Consider the following 17,252-nt stretch of genomic DNA (forward strand, 5'->3'; position numbering starts at 1 on the left):
GTGATCCTCCCCCTCTACTCTGCCCTGGTAAGGCCTCATCTGGAGCACTGTGTCCAGTTCTGGGCTCCCCAGTACAAAAAAGACAGGGATCTCTTGGAAAGAGTCCAGCGGAGGGCCACAAAGATGGTGAAGGGCCTGGAGCATCTCTGCTATGAGGAAAGGCTGAGTGAACTGGGTCTGTTCAGCCTTGAGAAAAGGAGACTGAGAGGGGACCTGATCCAGGTCTATAAATATCTAAGGTGTGGGGGGCAGAATGGCGAGGCCGGACTCTTTTCAGTGGTGAGTGGAGACAGGACAAGGGGAAATAGCTGGAAACTGGAGCATAGGAAGTTCTGCACCAATGTGCGCAAGAACTTCTTTACAGTGAGGTGACGGAGCACTGGAACAGGCTGCCCAGGGAGGTGGTGGAGTCTCCTTCTCTGGAGATGTTCAAGACCTGCCTGGATGCCTACCTGTGCGACCTGCTGTAGGGAACCTGCTTTGGCAGGGGGTTGGACTCGATGATCTCTGGAGGTCCCTTCCAACCCCTACAATTCTGTGATTCTGTGATTCTGTAATATGTTTGTGCACGTTAGTTGCTGATTGAAAGCAACCACAAGGCAGATACTAAAAACAAATCACTCTTACTGCTTTTTTCCCAGCTGTTATGGAAGCAGGCACACACCTACCCACTCTTCCATCTCCTCATGGAGATTGACTCCTACATGTTCTCATGTGTGAATCAGACAGCTGTACACGAAGAATTGGAAGATGAAACACGGAGACTTTGTGATGTCAGGCCCTTTCTTCCTGTCCTTAAACTAGTGACAAGGAATTGTGATCCAGGAGAAAAGTTGGACTCCAAAATAGGTGTCCTTATAGGCAAAGGTAATTACATTCCCTTTTCTCTGTATTTTTTTTTTGGGAAACTTTGTTTTATGGAAGCGGGTCTTATTTGGGCAGGTAATGGGAAAAACTTACAATATTTTTCTTCTCCTTTTGTCTCTGACAGAATTTCTCTTCCTCAGTACTGATGACATTTAAAACAATTTTAAATACTAAAGATGAACATTTGTAAGTTGATAGATGCTACTCTCTGTGTTGTAGTTCAGCATATAATTACTGTGTTGTATAACTACATCAGGCAAGAGAAAAAGCCTTACCTCATTAGATAAGGGGATTAGATTGGGAAAATAAATCTATAATATTATTGCTAAGTGATGGAACACTTAATCCCTGAAAGTGTTACCACAGGTAGCCTAATAACAAATTGCACAGGCAGAGGAAACTAGGAGTTGTTGTTATGAGTTTGGTATACATGATTTCTGAGGTGGTTAACAGTATGACTCTTGGCTTTGCTCTCCATTGTGACGCTGATTTTCAGCAAACAATGGGAAGCTATTTTTAAGGCTTTCACAGTAACTTGCTCTTGAAGTTATTTCAGCATTTTCATCTTTTAAATCTACTGTGGTTATACAATAAAGATTGACAGGGTCATGTGAGGTCATACCTCTTGTTTTCAAACAATGAACCATTGTTAGCTCTTTTATAGAGACTGCAGGTTTTGTTTTGATTTCAGCAGTGTGCTGTCTGCCCATTTGTTAAAGCCAACAATGGGAGCAGCCAGCTCACTGCTCAGACATACTCTTACAGGTTCTGAGAGATTCACATTCTTTGATTGAATATTTCTCTTTCTGTGCTTATAAACGTAGTGTTTTGTTCTCAAATGGTATCTGGTGCTTTGTGTAATTTGGACAATGTCCATCAGTTTGGGAGAAATGAAAAAACGTGCCCACCTGCAGGTTCTGTGCTTCCTGAACTTCCTTACGGACTGAAGAATCCACATTCTTTGGGGACTCTCTCTGTGTATTCTTTCTATATATGTTTTGGAAAAGGAATTTTATTGGACTCGGATTGGTTGAACTTTCAGTCCTATTGGCTTTATTTGAGTAGAAGGATTATTTTATTCACAAGGAGATGTCAAGAACAAATGTATCTATTTGCAGATCAACTATCCTTGTTTTGCCTTTTAAACAAAATCAAAAAGATGTCATCTTTAAGGGGGCAGAGCGGGGGAGGCGATGATGTAAAAACACCCTGATGTATGGTTTTTATGCTGCACTTATGGTGCTGTGTTTGCATTTGCTGTTGTGAGGGGACTTAAAACTTCCCGACTATTTTGAAAGCAGAGTGAGGTTGGGTTTTCCATTTAATGTTAAGCAAGGAATTGTTTCTTGCTGTTCAAACACCGAAGGCAGGTTGCATGGGAATTGTGTAAATAACTGTGAAAGTCCACTGATTTACAGGGGGATGTAGAACTCAACTCACTTTTGAGCAATCATTTTGGCTGGAAGATCTGAATAAAATCACTTACAGAACCTTTCCTTAGAGATATATAAGTGAGGTATTCTTTTGCTTGCTTGAACTTTTCTAGGTCTCCATGAGTTTGATGCCTTACAAGATCCTGAAGTGAACGACTTTCGAGCTAAGATGCGGAGAATCAGTGAGGAGAAGATTCAGTCCCTTGTGGGTCTTTCCTGGATGGACTGGTTAAAGCACACTTACCCACCAGAACAGGAACCCGTTGTGCCAGAGAACTTCCAAGATAAGCTTTACAGTGGAAATCTTGTAGTGGCTATTCATTTTGATAACTGCCAGGTAGGAATGGATGTTCATCATATTTGATGTACTGTTCTTGATTCTGATCTGAGTTAGAATGAGGTTGACCAAACGAGAGAGTGAAATAGATTAATGTTACCAGGGTCCTTGACTTTTGAAACAAAGTATGGAAGCCAACCAACAGTTGTGAACTCAAGTCAAATTACAGTTGTTCTCTTTTCTGCTTTTAAAATTGAAGTGTACAACTCTTATGTTTTGTATTATTTTATGTTCATTTAAACCTAAAACACACTTCAGACCCTTTTGGTCAGCTACTATTTGTGTGACTTCACTAGGATTTGATTTTAGGCCTGAGAGATGCTGAATGGGGAAGAACCAAATTCAACAGGGTTTTTCTGTTTGTGGTTTGTTTTTGAGAAATAAGTACAAAAAACAAGAGTTAGCTTTCCCTCAACTACACATGCATAGAGACAAATTTCACACTAGCTGGGATTTAAAATTAGCATAGCTTATTTTTAAAAAAGATTTTTTTTAATGGTAAAATTGCTATGTTTCTACTTCATTCCTCATTTTTACACTGTGTACTTCTTAATGGTGAGGTGTCAGCATGGGAAGCCTTAGAATCTCAGAAGAATGTAATAATAGACTATATTTGCTGCCCACTTTGACCTCGTTGTTAGATATTGATGTTCTAATGATTAAGCTAATTTTATTTGCAAAGCTGTATTGTTTCTATACCATCTTCATTAACACTAAGAAAAAATTATAATCTAAAGTTGTAAAATTATACCTGGCTTTGGAAGCACTAAATGCAGAGATGAATATTGCACTTGGTAACCAGTACCACTGTCTGATGTGGGATACATAGGAGTTTTTACAAAAAGAAACCTCACAACTTTTCCAGTTGTTTACAGCATAGCAGAGGACTTGTAGTTTTTCAGGACCAATGGGAATATCTGTTTCAGTCAGCTTTTGAGGAAGGCATTGTGTGTAAGTATGTGTTTGATATAAAAGGAATGCAGAAGTTGCTGTTGGTTCAAAATGCATTTGCCTGCCTCTGTAATAGCTTGGGCTCCCAACATTCCAAATATTTCAGATCTTCTGCTACCAGTTCTGACCTTCAAAGCTGCTAACAGTTCAAATTGGAGCTGTTTTTTAGGGCACTAACCTCTGTTCTGGACTACTTGCATTGAGTACTGTAAGACAACTTGGAATTGAGTAGGAAATTATGGAGACTGCTGCATCCTTCCAGTAGAACACTGCAAGAGTGAGAGGAAGAAATACTAAAGTATTTGTTGATAAGAGTACATGAGGGATCTGTAAAACCTACCTAAATTGGCTTTGGAGCAAGAGAGAGAAACTAATCACCATTGCTGTGATGTGCACACATGTAAAAATACTATTTTGAATTAAATCAGCCATTGTAGGACACCAGGTTCCTGGGAAGGAAAGGGTTCATTCCAGTGTGCCCACTGTCAGTTATGGTAGGAGAAGCAAGCCTTTGCTGCTTGGAGCGTTCTGAGCAGGGGAAGCTAGAAATATGAAACTCTTTTTGCCTGACTTTGCACAGTTAGATTTTCTTGCTTAGCTTCTTACTTATAAACTTCAACGGAAGTCAAAGTAATGCAAGTCAGACAACACTTGGTTTGTAAATAGCTGCTCTTAGTGTGCTTATGTGTTTGTGTGTGTGTGTGTGTGTGTGTGTGTGTGTGTGTGCAAAAAAAAACAAACCCCAAAAGCCACCAAAACAAACAAAAGAACAAACAGAACTCGCTGGATCAGCCTTTCCAGAGCAACATTGTAGATGCAGGGAGAAGAAAGACTTCACAAAAGATCTTCTTTTACATTAGGAATAATGACATTCAGTGCACTTAAATCTTTTTTCCCCCTAATTAAAAAAAAAATTGAACTAACTTCTTTAACTTTTTAAGACAGAAATAAAAATGACAGGTACTATGAAAAGATTTGATTAAAATTTTTCTTTGGAAGTGGAGTCCTTCCACGTTGTATGCCATGGGTGTTGCCTGCTATCCCTCTTTTCTTCACTCCCTTCACATCCCTTCAGTCACAGTCTGACTATGAAAAGTGATATCTGGTCTTCCTGTTTGTGTTTTGTTAGGATGTATTTAGTTTTCAAGTGTCTCCTAACATGAATCCCATCAAGTTGAATGAACTGGCAATCCGAAAACGTTTGACTATCCATGGAAAAGAAGATGAGGAAATTGATCCTGCTGACTATGTGCTGCAAGTTAGTGGGAGGCTAGAATATGTTTTTGGTGATCATCCGTTAATTCAGTTTCAGGTATGCCAAGCTCTTTGGAGCTCATGGTAATCATTGCTCTCTGGAGCTTTAGCCAGAATTTCACTTTGTATCGTGTGCCATTGCATAGTGAACAAAGCTAAACAATAATGTTCTTCCTCATGCCTGCTCTGCTCTCCCATTGTAAAACAAATGTGCGTCATTTCCTTTGTAGCTTTGCAATATATTCTGATTGCTTTGATTTGAAAGTTTTTGCAGAAATATTCTGTTAGTTTCTAATTCTTTTCCATGGGCTTTTAGTATATACACAACTGCGTGATGAACAGGACTCTTCCTCAGCTGACTCTAGTGGAGTGTTGCACCATAAAGAAAATGTGTGAGCAGGAAATGATTGCCATAGAAGTTGCCATAAACCGAAAATCATCCAACCTTCCTCTTCCCCTGCCACCAAAAAAAACAAGAGCAACAACTGTAAGTTAATGTGAAGAGTATCTGATATCCAAAAGGAAGAGTGAATTGTGCAATGTAAATCACAGTGTCTGGGATTTCTGCTGTTACTTCTGTTTTCCAGAATAGGTCTCCTGGGTCTCCTCAGAGCCTTCTGTTGCTTGCTAGTTTTACATCAGGAATAGCAGGCCTCACAGCTTCTTGGATGCTTTCCTGTCCTCACCTCCCCCTTGCTCTCTTTTCCCCGATGCCCCAGAAAGATCCACTGTCACACTGTCTCTGCTATTGATTTTGCTTCCAACCAGGAGCCAGAAGAGTGGATAATAATCTGTTACCAGCAACTCGAGAACTTACTGCACAGAGCTGTATTCTCCAGCTTCAGCACATGTAGGCTCACTGGCTTGGACAGTAGTGATCTGTGGTTTCTTGTTTTAGCCCCCTCACATCTTATATGATGTTTTCACTTCAACGATGGCAACTTTTGCTATCAGATAAGTCTAATTTTTAATGTAGTGCTTCCTTCATTGTTAAACTTAGCATGGCCATATAACACAGTTGTAATTTGTGTATTGTTATTTTAAGGAATGGGGACAGGCTTTGTTCTTTTAATTTGTAGCTATATATTCAGAGCATTAATGCATTTGAAGAGTTATTATTAATTGTCAGCAAGTAGTATGCAATGTATTTTCTTCTCGCCCTCTCTCCCCAAAATCTTCAGCCCTGTGTTTTTTCTGTCCTTTCCTTATGGAGCATCCGAGATGCTCTTGTAGTTATGGGAACCAATTTGTTTTTTAAGATTTCAAATTCATATTTTTTAAAATGTCCCATTTTGTTTGTATTGATGGCTTCTGCTGAACATGTTTAGCTTGTAAAGTAATTATGCTGAGTAAGAGAAAACTTACATTTTTATTTCCCTTCTCAGAGTGTATGGGACATTTGCAGCCCTTTCAAGATTATTCTATTAAAGGGTAATAAGCTAAATACAGAAGAAAATGCCAAAGTAAGTAATTTTGTGTAGTTTCAGAAGACACTCTGATAATAATTTTAATGCTTTTCTACATTTATTGAACTCGGAATTGAACAGGTTTCAGGTGAGCAAAAGTGTATGCATTATTGCTTAATTGTATCATTAGTATTGATAAGATCTTAATTCATTGCTAAAACTGTTGCTGTATTGCCTGAAGTTGGATACGTGCGTTATGGCATGCCCTGTATGTTGGCATGATGCTTGTTGGCCTTTTTTTCAAGTGTCTGTAAGTATTGATACAAAATAACCTTATTCAGGCCAAACTTCCCTAAGCATCTGGCAAGCAAAAGTAGATTAAATATTATACGTTTTTAATTGGAACTGAAGATATTTTTCGTAGTCCAGGATAAACTCTGTGGGTTTCTAAGCATGGATTGTGTGCTTCTATACAATCTGTCTTTTATTTTCTAAACAAGCTGCACACACAAAAGAAGCTGTAGTATCACTTCCTGTAAAATGCACATGAGTGGGCTACTGCCTGTGTTACAGACCACAAGCTGTTAACACGTGGGGAGTTTTTGCACAGTTACTTTAAGACCTTACAAGACTTGTGAAGACTTGTTGTGAACAACATTGATTTCCTTTATTTTATTTGAGCAGCAGTTAATTAATTAGGTCGGAGAGAAATTCAGTTAGCCATTGAAGCTGACTGATGCTTTATTCGTGATAGACATTGCATTGTTTTTCTTCAAAACTACTGTTATGATGTCCATGTGCATTCAGAATATGTCATTGTACTGCATTGCTAAATGGGCCATGGCTACAGATTTGACATATAAGCAGTGTGGCTTTAGAAATGGATGTCTGCAAAACCAGGCATTCTTCTTTTCTTGATCTGAACTGTTATTCAGCTAGTTGTATTTTCTTCTTAGCTCTACAGTCTGTGGACTCTTACAGTTTTAAAATGGAAGGGGGAAAAGAAGATGGATTCCAGAAGCAACGCAGTTACTAGATATTTTTTAGTACATATGAAAAATGAACTTTTAATGAATTTCAACGTGACTCTCCAGAAAAAATAAAATATGTTGATCAGAAGCTTGAGAAACAACAAAAAATGATAATCCTTCAGAATTGGTACCTGTGGAAACTATCTGAGGAGTTTTTAGTATTCTGAATGCATTTTCAGTCTTTAAAACTTAAACTTGCCTTAGTTATTCAGTGTCATGCATTAAATGTAATGTAACCTTTCACACTTGTGCACGTTTGTCTGCATTGTTTCTCTGTGCTGTTATGGAATTGTGTCACTGCAGAGAATGTATTTGTTTCCCATTCATGACTTCTTAGAATGTAATGTTTAATTGGCTGCTGTTGTCCAAGACAGTACTCAGAATACCAAACCAGTATTCAGTTTTGCTGAGAGCACCAACAGAATTCCTATGTGCAGTGTTTGTAGGTGGAAACAAAACGTCTGTCAGATGTGAGCTGCATTTGAGTATTTTTACTTAGAACACCATTGACTTTGTTCAGCTGTTTAACACCCAATTTTCCAAACACGTGACATTTGAAATGGCATTTTGCCTTGTTATTTGGCTGTGCCTTTGTTACACACAATTTCAGTAGTAAAAAGGAAACATCAAAACAAAAAGAACAAAATTTAGTATCCAATCCCTTATTTTTATCAGGAATGGAAATCGTAGAATTAGGAGTGGTCAAAGGCAAGCAGTGAGCAGTGCATTCCAGGTGTATCCAAGCTGCTTTGTTATTATCACATTGTAGTTGGTCACTTATTGTCTTTCACTACACTTACTTTCTTCCACTAGCTTTTTATTGTATTATAAAATGAAAGAAAAGTCAGGGAAAACTGGGGCCATGCAGAGCTTATAAATCAGATGTCAGGATATCAATAATATTGAAAGCTATGCAAATATGAGTTTATGAATCTGGTTTTAAATAATTCAGACAGACTTTAGAACATTTACAATAGATGACAATCTACAATAGATTACAATCTATAAGATAGCTCTGAATCAGCAAAGGAATGTGGTGTAAATTCAATTGATCATGCAGTAAATCTCCAAATGGATTAGCAAGGACCATCTGATGACTTGTTTAAAATCAGCTGTGAACCAGTTTTAACCACTTCTGGTATCAGCCCCAATATTTCCTTTTGGACGAATATAATGCTGCAATCTGTAATTACAGAAACATTTTAAGTAAGCCCTGTAAATGAAAACAGGAATTTTGACTGTGTGTGTGAATATATACACAGATGGTTACATGTAAGTATGTACATGTACATTCATAGTCTGTTTACATCTTACATTTCCTGAAGTAAGATTTCTTTCCAGCATGCTGTGTTTCATTGATGTTCATGTAGCTGTTCTTACCTCACATTGGCTCATAGTGGTGAAACGTGACAAAAATAGGTGAAAATGAAGTTTATGAATATCACTGGGACTCAAATAAATGTCTTTAAATCGACTATTTCCTTTCAGTGATTGATTATGTTTGGAAAAAAATTGTTACAATATAGATATGCAAGTTAACTGAGTCAGTTTAACAGTGGGTGTTCCTGTGGTACCTGCATCAAGGAGTGTAACTCACCGCAAGGCGTTCTCCAAGACCTGATACTTGTGTTATGAGTGCAGCCTCTGCATCTGTGGCAGGAGGATCTTGCACAGAATGATCAGATGGGGCACTGTTTGCACACGGTCTGTTGGTGCTGCTGGGCTGCTGGCAGATTTTCTTTGGCGTGGCTTCATTTAATCTGTAGTAAAATATCAAAATTGTTTGTTATCAAGTTAGAAATGTTGATTAAACATATGTATGTTCTGGGTTATATTCTGTGCAGAATTCTGTAGGTTCTGTGGCACGTCTTAATATTTCTTCTCTAATTCCCTTCATGCAGGTTCATGTTAGGGCTGGTATTTTCCACGGTACAGAGCTCCTTTGTAAAACCATTGTAAGCACAGAAATATCTGGGAGAAGTGACCATGCTTGGAATGAAGTACTGGAGTTTGAAATAAATGTCTGTGATCTACCAAGAATGGCAAGACTCTGCTTTGCAGTCTATGCTGTGATGGATAAGATGAAAACTAAAAAGTCAACTAAGTCAATGAATCCCTCCAAATACCAAACCATCAGGAAAGCAGGAAAAGTGGTAATCAGAATTTTTTATTCTTTTCTTTTTTCTTCCCTTTTGTACCTCTGAACTATATATAACCTGTTTGGTAATCATTATATAATAATATAGATAATTAGATAATTATAAATTATATTTATTTATAATTATAAACAATAATTAGAAATCTTTTGTTGTCCTCACTTCTGTTTTCAAGAATACAAAATGAAAAATAAAGGTACTGAAAAAGTATACATGTGAAGAATTACACATCCTTGTACGCAAGGGTACAAAAAACCCTTTTCCTGCTTCTCAGATGCTGAAAAGACATGAACGTTTTGATTTTAAGCAGGTTGGCAAATGACTACTTAACCAATTGTATTTTAAGATACTAGTTTTGTTCTCATCTCTAGAACTCGAGATGAATTCTGATGGGGAAAAAATGTGAGCATCTGGGCTTGTGTTCAGAGAAATGTCTGTTTTTAGGCTGGCAGAGTGGCTCCTTAGAACTAAGTCCTGTTGTCTCAAAGGACCCAGAGCACATATGAACACTATGATCATGTTTAATTGCTTTTCTGAAAGAGTAACACTGAGATGAAGAAACCCCACACTGAAACCCCTACCATCTTAGTTTCTACATAGAAACTCTTTCTGTTAACAGCACTACCCTGTAGCCTGGGTAAATACCATGGTGTTTGATTACAAAGGACAGCTGAAGAATGGGGAATTCGTACTGCACAGCTGGTCATCATTTCCAGGTAAAGTTTAACTTTCTGTACTTGTATTTGAAATATTTGACATTGAAGAGCAGTATCAAATAGAATATTGGCTACATGCACGTGCAATTTTCTTGTCATAATTTCTTTGCTACATGTACTTTTTTATGTGGGAAAAATACATGAGGTCTTACTGTCTTTCATGAAAGTACTGTTTATCTGACAGGAGGACAAATGAGAGCTTGCTTGAAAACAGCATTTCAGTGTTCTGAAAGTGTTACATTACAGAAAGAAGATCACTTGAAACTGGAGATGCATACTTAAATCTAGTGTTATCTGGTTGGGTTTTTTAAATGCATTTTAGGTTTCATTTGCTTACTTGTGCTATGTTTTAAACTCAGTAGGTGAGCTATGTTGTATGTGACAATGTTGGAGACTGCAAAACGTGTGAGTTAGAATTTCGTTTTTGAGAATTCCTTCCCTGGAATTCAGATTGATCAGTAAAACAGTCTGAAATCTACATGTTACTCTTCAGTTAATTATGAGAATTGCAGTATTAATCTGGCTTTAGTGTTGGGGGAAAAAGCTCAACGCTTTTGACTCTTTTTCATGCTGTTTGATATGGAGGCAGTGTATGTGTGGGTTTACAGAGACTGATGTTACTGGGACTGAAGCTGCATTTAGGGATTTGGCTCAGGGTAGCACTATCCAGGGTTCCTTTGATGTTACATTTCTTCTGGAAGGAGAAAATCTTTTATTTTTCCTTTTGTGATAATCCAGCATCTGTGAATACAGAATGTCTGCAATGTTTATGCCAGAGACGCCTGCACTGGAAAGGTGCTGTGCAGACCACTGTCAGTCATTTGGACCGAAAGACAGTGACACAATAAGATTATTACCTTTTTAAATTTAATGTTAATTGTTCTTGCTAACATTTTAGATGAGCTTGAAGAAATGTTAAATCCAATGGGAACTGTCCAGACTAACCCTTACACTGAAAATGCAACAGCTTTGCACATTAGATTTCAAGAATATTCAAAACAGCCTATTAACTACCCTCCCTTTGATAAGGTAAGATGTGACAGAGTGGTCGAGAATGCTTGTATGCAAATGTTCTTTACTTTCTTTTCTTACTTTTCTTTCTTACATATTCTTTACTTTCAGCTGCTTTTGTCACTGAATTTCCCAACTTTCTGGAGTTGTTTGAACTTGCAGTATATAATAATGTCAGTGCTCTGCCTTCAGAGTCTTCAGATAATCTTTGAAGACGTGCATTTTAAAATACTCTTTGCATGCTGTCTTGAGAGTCAGCAGCACAATCACTTTCCAATACCAATGTTCTTTTAAAAAGCTAAACTTCTGTACAACACTGGAAACCTTCACATTTTGCCTGCCTGTGACTGTAAAGATCTATTACTACTTTGTACAAATGTGTTACAATGTTTTTCAGAATGCTTATCTCCTCTATGAGCTAAATTTTTTATCAAGACTCTTTGTAGTGTATAAAAATGGACTGGGAAGTCAGTGCAGTAAACTCTGGTCATTTGTTCCATAGAAGCACACGTGATTCCTTGTATCTACAATATGATAGTGTTGTAATTATGTAAAAGATGGTAAAATTTACTTATCTAAGATTATTTCAGTGGCAGATTTGTATTTAAATCTGAGCTGTTTTAAAATGTCTTTTTGCAGATACTTGAAAAGGCAGCTGAGATTGCAAGAAGCAGTGATAATGCTGCGATGGCGGTAAGCGACTGCTAAAGGCAGCACTTGAACATTGCTTTGGGGGGTATTTTCTTCTAATCTTCTGCATCAATCCAACAGAAAATAATTCAACTACTTGAATAACTATAATTCTGTGGGCTTTATTTGCTTGCATAATCCACTTTGTTGAACTGCATTAAACACACTCTCATTCATTCTTTTTCAATATACTTTGGACTTCTGAAAGAACACCTTGGTTGTTTTTCATCAAATAACTCAACTGCTATGCAGACTCTTTATGGATTTGGAGCATAACAGAGCTGAGGTTTCCATTAGAGCTGGAAAGCATTCCTAGGGTGCATAAATATTGGGCAACTGCTCAGTTGGATTAAGTATGACAATTTGCCTGATGGTTGGATGCTTCCAAAGAAGTACTCTGATAAATGATCTTTAGTCTATTAAAAATATTGCTTACATATGGGTATTACTTGCTCTTCTTCAGAATTCACATAGTTCTAACTTGACAAACTTCAAAACAATCACCAAAATCTGAAGGTGTTTTCTTTGTATCATTTTTTTACTTTTGGGAAAAAATTCATTGTAAGCATGCAGAAGGTTCTAATTTAAGAAGGTGAAGCACTGGGACTTAGCAGCAGTAAGAGCTGCATTGTGTGTAAGAATACAGCAGTTAGTTGAAAAAAGGTCAGTGAATGCATAATGTGATTGGGAAAAGTGAAAGCTCACTACTGCAGTTGGTATGAACTATCTGGTGTATAAATTGGAAATCTCAAGTAGCAGAATGCCACTTTATTGTGAAGACTGGTTTTTTGTTTGTTTTGATACAGAAACATAATGTTTACATGGTTTTACTACTAAGCCTTTGAGTTCAACTAATTATTTTTAAGTCTATTCACATCCAAGGAATTTCTACTTGCAACAAAATACTTAAAACGCTTCAGCACCGAATTGACGCTCATCCTTTCCAGGAGGAGCTGAACAGGTTGTGTGTATATCAGGTGTAGTTTTGTTAGCTGGAAATCCTATGCAGAATACCATACTTTAATGGTAATTTTTTTTCTGTTATCAGTCCTAGTTGACTTTTACTACAATTTCTTCTCAGCTTTACTTTGATTTTTTTCATTTTCCAGTGATGTAAAGACCATTTGGCCAAGCTCTTAAAATTATGCTGAAACTTCCATTGGCTTTTCTGGTAAAGATGGCTTTAGTATTAGAGAACTGAGATATTGCTTATCTAAATATTACATTGGAACTAGTTTATTCCTGTCAACTATTGTGTCCTTACTCAGATGCACCAGTTACTCATCTCCCATTAACTTATGGAATTCTGTTGTTGCTGATATCATCACTTTAATTTCCACCCTTTCAGTCTCAAGTATGGCTCAGGAAAGGAAGATTTAACTTGCAAAGATGCTTTCATGCAGACTGACGTGCAGAACCAGTACTTACATCAGTGTTTCAGAGAGATAGAACAGCGCGTTGTCTGAAAGAGAAAGGTCTGGAAGAGAAGACAGAAGTGTTTCTTTGCATGCTTAGTAAATATAGTTACCTTTGGTTATTGTTGGAAAAGTGACTTTTGGCCTTTAATTAAAATATACAGATAGATAGATAGATACAGGTGTTATAGATACATAGCATTTACTCATTTGAAAAACAAAAAGAAAAATATATGCATCCCAGCAAGTGTTTTCCATGTTGGATTGGAATACAGAAATATTGCCACCTAGTGTCCTTAATTCTGAAGTTATTTTTCAGGAACTTGTGTGCACTGAGTTTTGAATGACTGCTGGGTGCAGTTCTTAGAACAGGTTTGGCCATCTGAAGGAGAGGCTTCACTGTCATTCCCTTCTATCTCATGTTGTTCTTGGTACAGCATTTCCAGTACTTGAGCTAAAATCTAAGAACCCTACTGAACATACCAAAATGTACTTCTATCATTTTCTAGGGTCGAGGCGGTAAAAAATTTTACATCGTGCTAAAAGAAATAATGGAAAGAGATCCTTTATCTCAGCTCTGTGAAAATGAAATGGATCTCATCTGGACTCTGCGATACGACTGCCGTGAAAATTTTCCACAATCGTTGCCAAAGCTGCTGCTCTCCTTAAAATGGAACAAACTTGAAGATGTTGCTCAGGTAAGACAGAAGGGGAAGATGGTGTAGAAAATGTCCATGTCCTGGGGTAGGTAATTAAACCTCACTGAAGCAGACATTGTTTGTTTATTTATTTGAGAGGGACAGCACTCGCTCATGGTAGGAAATGCCTCTTCTCATCATATAGAGTTTGATCAAATATTTGTAGTGATTGCATGCCTGCTTCACAGGGTGGTTAATAGTAACATAGCATATCACTGTATATGGATGGGAGGTTTTTTGTCTGATGGTGTACACAGCAGGTTGGGAGGAACAAGAAAAACTTCATCTGGTGTGAACACTGACAGTACTCTAATGCAGGAACCAGCACTGTGTTGTACAGTTAGATGTGTATGTCCTGCATATGTTTTTGTCAGGGAGGAATGCAAATTTATTTTGTCTGTGCCATGAGCACTGCAGTAACAAAGTACAGCACCCAGACAGTCATCACTCCCTTGTTCTTCTTCACATCCAGTCTCTTTCTTGTTCTTTATTAGTTCCATTATGTGCTTCTGAATTAATTGTTCACTTTTAAAAGTTGTCTGGAAATATGAGTTGTAGACATGGAAGCATTTATTGTTTAGTCATTAAAATATGTGAAGAAAAAGGCATTCTGATCACATGCTGGGGGCTTTAGAATACAGCCTAATTATTGAAAAAGTTGTTTGGAATATGGATGTTTTTGACAGCTCAAAAAATCCCTTAAATTTGAGTATATAAAAAAGAACGTATAAGGCAATTTATTTAAGCTTGTGGTTGAAAATACATAATAATCCTGGTTATTATTGTGTTATTTTGGAAAAGGAATGCAGTGTTTGTTTGCTTATGCATAGATGGTATTGTGGTTTATATTTGAAAGCTGTTGTTGGCAGCAAGAACAGCCTATCTGTAAAGTGAGATGTTATCCCTAAGCATGCTCAATGTTTCTGTAGTACTTAGACATGTAAGCATTCCAACGGGCTTCACCTCAGCTGAGGTGCAGCAATCTCATGGAAATGTAAGAATTCCAAAACAGGCAGGACTCATACTTTGCCTCTTATTGAAATCATACAGTGCTGGCTGTGTGTTGCAGTAGCTGTTCTGCTACAACACAATGTGTGCCTCAGTAGCAGAAGTGCTTTGCAGTGAGAGTCTGAGAGCCAGAGCAAAAAGTAACAGTTAAAAAAATAAATAAAAAATGGCTGTTGACATGAAAAATGAACTGAATAGCTATGTTCTGATTTATTGTGGCTCAAATACAGTAAAATCTCTTAGAAATTGAATATTATATTTGATTGTAAACCATCTATATTAATTCATGGTGTTTTGCGCAATGGATGAAAGCAGCTTTCCTGTATTATTTACCACATAGATTTCGTCCAAACTCTGGTTGTGTTGTAGCATTTTAGTAGTGGAATTGCAGTGAACGAATTCCCAAGGTATTTGTCCTTACTGTCACCCTGCAGTGCAGTGTGGTGGCAGGACTTGTTGGCAGGACTCACAGACAGTATTTATTCTCAGAATAGGAATCGGTCACTGTTAAAAAATGAAATAATATCCGACCACTGTCACTCGAGTGGAACAGTTTAAGTGAGGGCGACCTCTCTGTTGTCTAAGCAGATGAGAATATTTCATGCTGCAGGTTTCTTCTGTCCAAATACAACAGGCATTTCTGATATCCTTTGAGCTGCCCTTCTGCGCCATTGATTTGCAGTGCCTGGGATGTGGAGCTAAATGGGCTGCACTTCTTTTATTAAAAGTTCCAAGGAAGAATGTGGACAGAGAAATATGTCAAATGGGGAATTTTCTAGGCTGTTTCATAGGTCAGTTAGATCTTGCTTCCTCTAGGTCATAATCAGTTAAAATGTTGTCATTTTTCTAGCCTCTCAAATGATTTCAGCAATGGATCCTGCTGGCAGTCAAAATGAGGAGATCTGTATCTTCAAATAAAATTCATAGTGAATGTACACGTTGTAGGTGATGAATTTCAAAATTCATTCCCGGATATGAAGCATGTAATGCCTCTTTGACCTTCCTTTTCAAGTTGTAACTCAGATTCCCCATTAATTTTGAACATTCATTATTAACAAAGCGTTTCTCTATTTGTGTTGTTTCTGCACCTGATTTAAAGTGGCTTGTCTAAAAATCCTGATACATTTGTTTTGAAATTTCTTCTGTGTCGGGCAGGCATAACTGCTGTTTGCATTTTCAACATCTGTTTTATGGTATTAAGTGTCTGCTCAGTGTTAGTATTTAGTTTAGAAATTCAGTACAAGTGTTCGTGGTAAGTAAGTGTTGATGGCTGCAGTGTTTCTTGATGTAAAGACTTGTGGTGCTGACCCTTCTGAGCTAAGGACTGAACAGATTTGGAGCGTATGTTTTTGTGGAAAGATAATGTTTATATTTAAAAACATCTTTATTTTTAATACATATGCTAGATACTGCATTTACACGTCTAAGCCTGTTTAATTTATCTAATAGTGTACTGTTTCAGTCATATTGCTATGTACATATTATTAAAAATATATCCTTCGTGGATATCTTCATTGAAATGCAATAAAAAGGGTTCATTTCATGAGACCTTTAGATGCTTTAACACATGCTTTTATGGACTGTTATATCAAATTGTTTTCTTAAATAACTTCTTTAACTGTAACCTCACAGTCTTCTTTTTAAAACAGCTTCAAGCTCTCCTTCAGATATGGCCCAAGCTGCTGCCTAGAGAAGCTTTAGAATTGTTGGATTTCAATTACCCAGACCAGTATGTGAGAGAATACGCAGTGGGTTGTTTAAAGCAAATGAGGTGAGTTTGTAGTGTTATTTGTTCAGCGTGTGAAATGTTCTTGAGGTGTGTGCACAGAGGAATACTGCGTTCTGGTTGTCTCTAGAAAAAAAAAGCTTCAAGAGGAAAGATTTAAGTGGACAGCCTGCTGTAAATAATGACCAAATAAAGCAATCTTTCTCGATAAGCAAATTGGCAGCCAAATGAGATCTCCTTATTCTGATATCTTGTATTCAAAGATCATTATTTTCCATGCTGCTAAAGAAAACTGGTGTACTTTTGTTCCAGAAAGTTGTGTTCGCTCCTTTCTTGGACAAAGGGTGAACAAAGTATTGTGAGAACTTTTTAATGATGAAAAGATGAAGTATCACAGTAGTCAAATAATGCAAAAATGTCCATCCTGCTACTTCGTGCTTTTTGTCAGGTATTTGCTGTATCATTTAATAGAAATGTTTGCCTTTATGTAATGTGCTACAAAAGAGAATTCCTGCTTTGATTGATTTTCCCAGTAGCCTCTGCTATCTAAGTT

At 37.4% G+C, this 17,252-nt stretch overlaps 1 protein-coding gene across 8 annotated transcripts in view; it reads left to right on the top strand.

Moving 5' to 3' along the window:
• The window catches only part of PIK3CB (phosphatidylinositol-4,5-bisphosphate 3-kinase catalytic subunit beta), a 91,557-nt gene that overhangs the window by 56,302 nt on the left and 18,003 nt on the right, over window positions 1-17,252 (top strand). For 7 of the 8 annotated variants that reach the window (XM_048955579.1, XM_048955574.1, XM_048955575.1 and 4 more), the window contains 11 exons: window positions 642-867; window positions 2,414-2,637; window positions 4,718-4,900; window positions 5,159-5,329; window positions 6,228-6,305; window positions 9,181-9,432; window positions 10,055-10,151; window positions 11,050-11,180; window positions 11,802-11,855; window positions 13,777-13,965; window positions 16,623-16,744. In XM_048955579.1, coding sequence (XP_048811536.1) covers window positions 642-867; window positions 2,414-2,637; window positions 4,718-4,900; window positions 5,159-5,329; window positions 6,228-6,305; window positions 9,181-9,432; window positions 10,055-10,151; window positions 11,050-11,180; window positions 11,802-11,855; window positions 13,777-13,965; window positions 16,623-16,744 — 1,727 coding nt within the window. The remainder of the gene's footprint in view (window positions 1-641; window positions 868-2,413; window positions 2,638-4,717; window positions 4,901-5,158; window positions 5,330-6,227; window positions 6,306-9,180; window positions 9,433-10,054; window positions 10,152-11,049; window positions 11,181-11,801; window positions 11,856-13,776; window positions 13,966-16,622; window positions 16,745-17,252) is intronic. The other variant, XM_048955583.1, reaches the window with a different exon arrangement.

The sequence above is a fragment of the Lagopus muta genome, chromosome 9 (genome assembly GCF_023343835.1).
Source record: "Lagopus muta isolate bLagMut1 chromosome 9, bLagMut1 primary, whole genome shotgun sequence".
NCBI classification, from domain to species: domain Eukaryota; kingdom Metazoa; phylum Chordata; class Aves; order Galliformes; family Phasianidae; genus Lagopus; species Lagopus muta.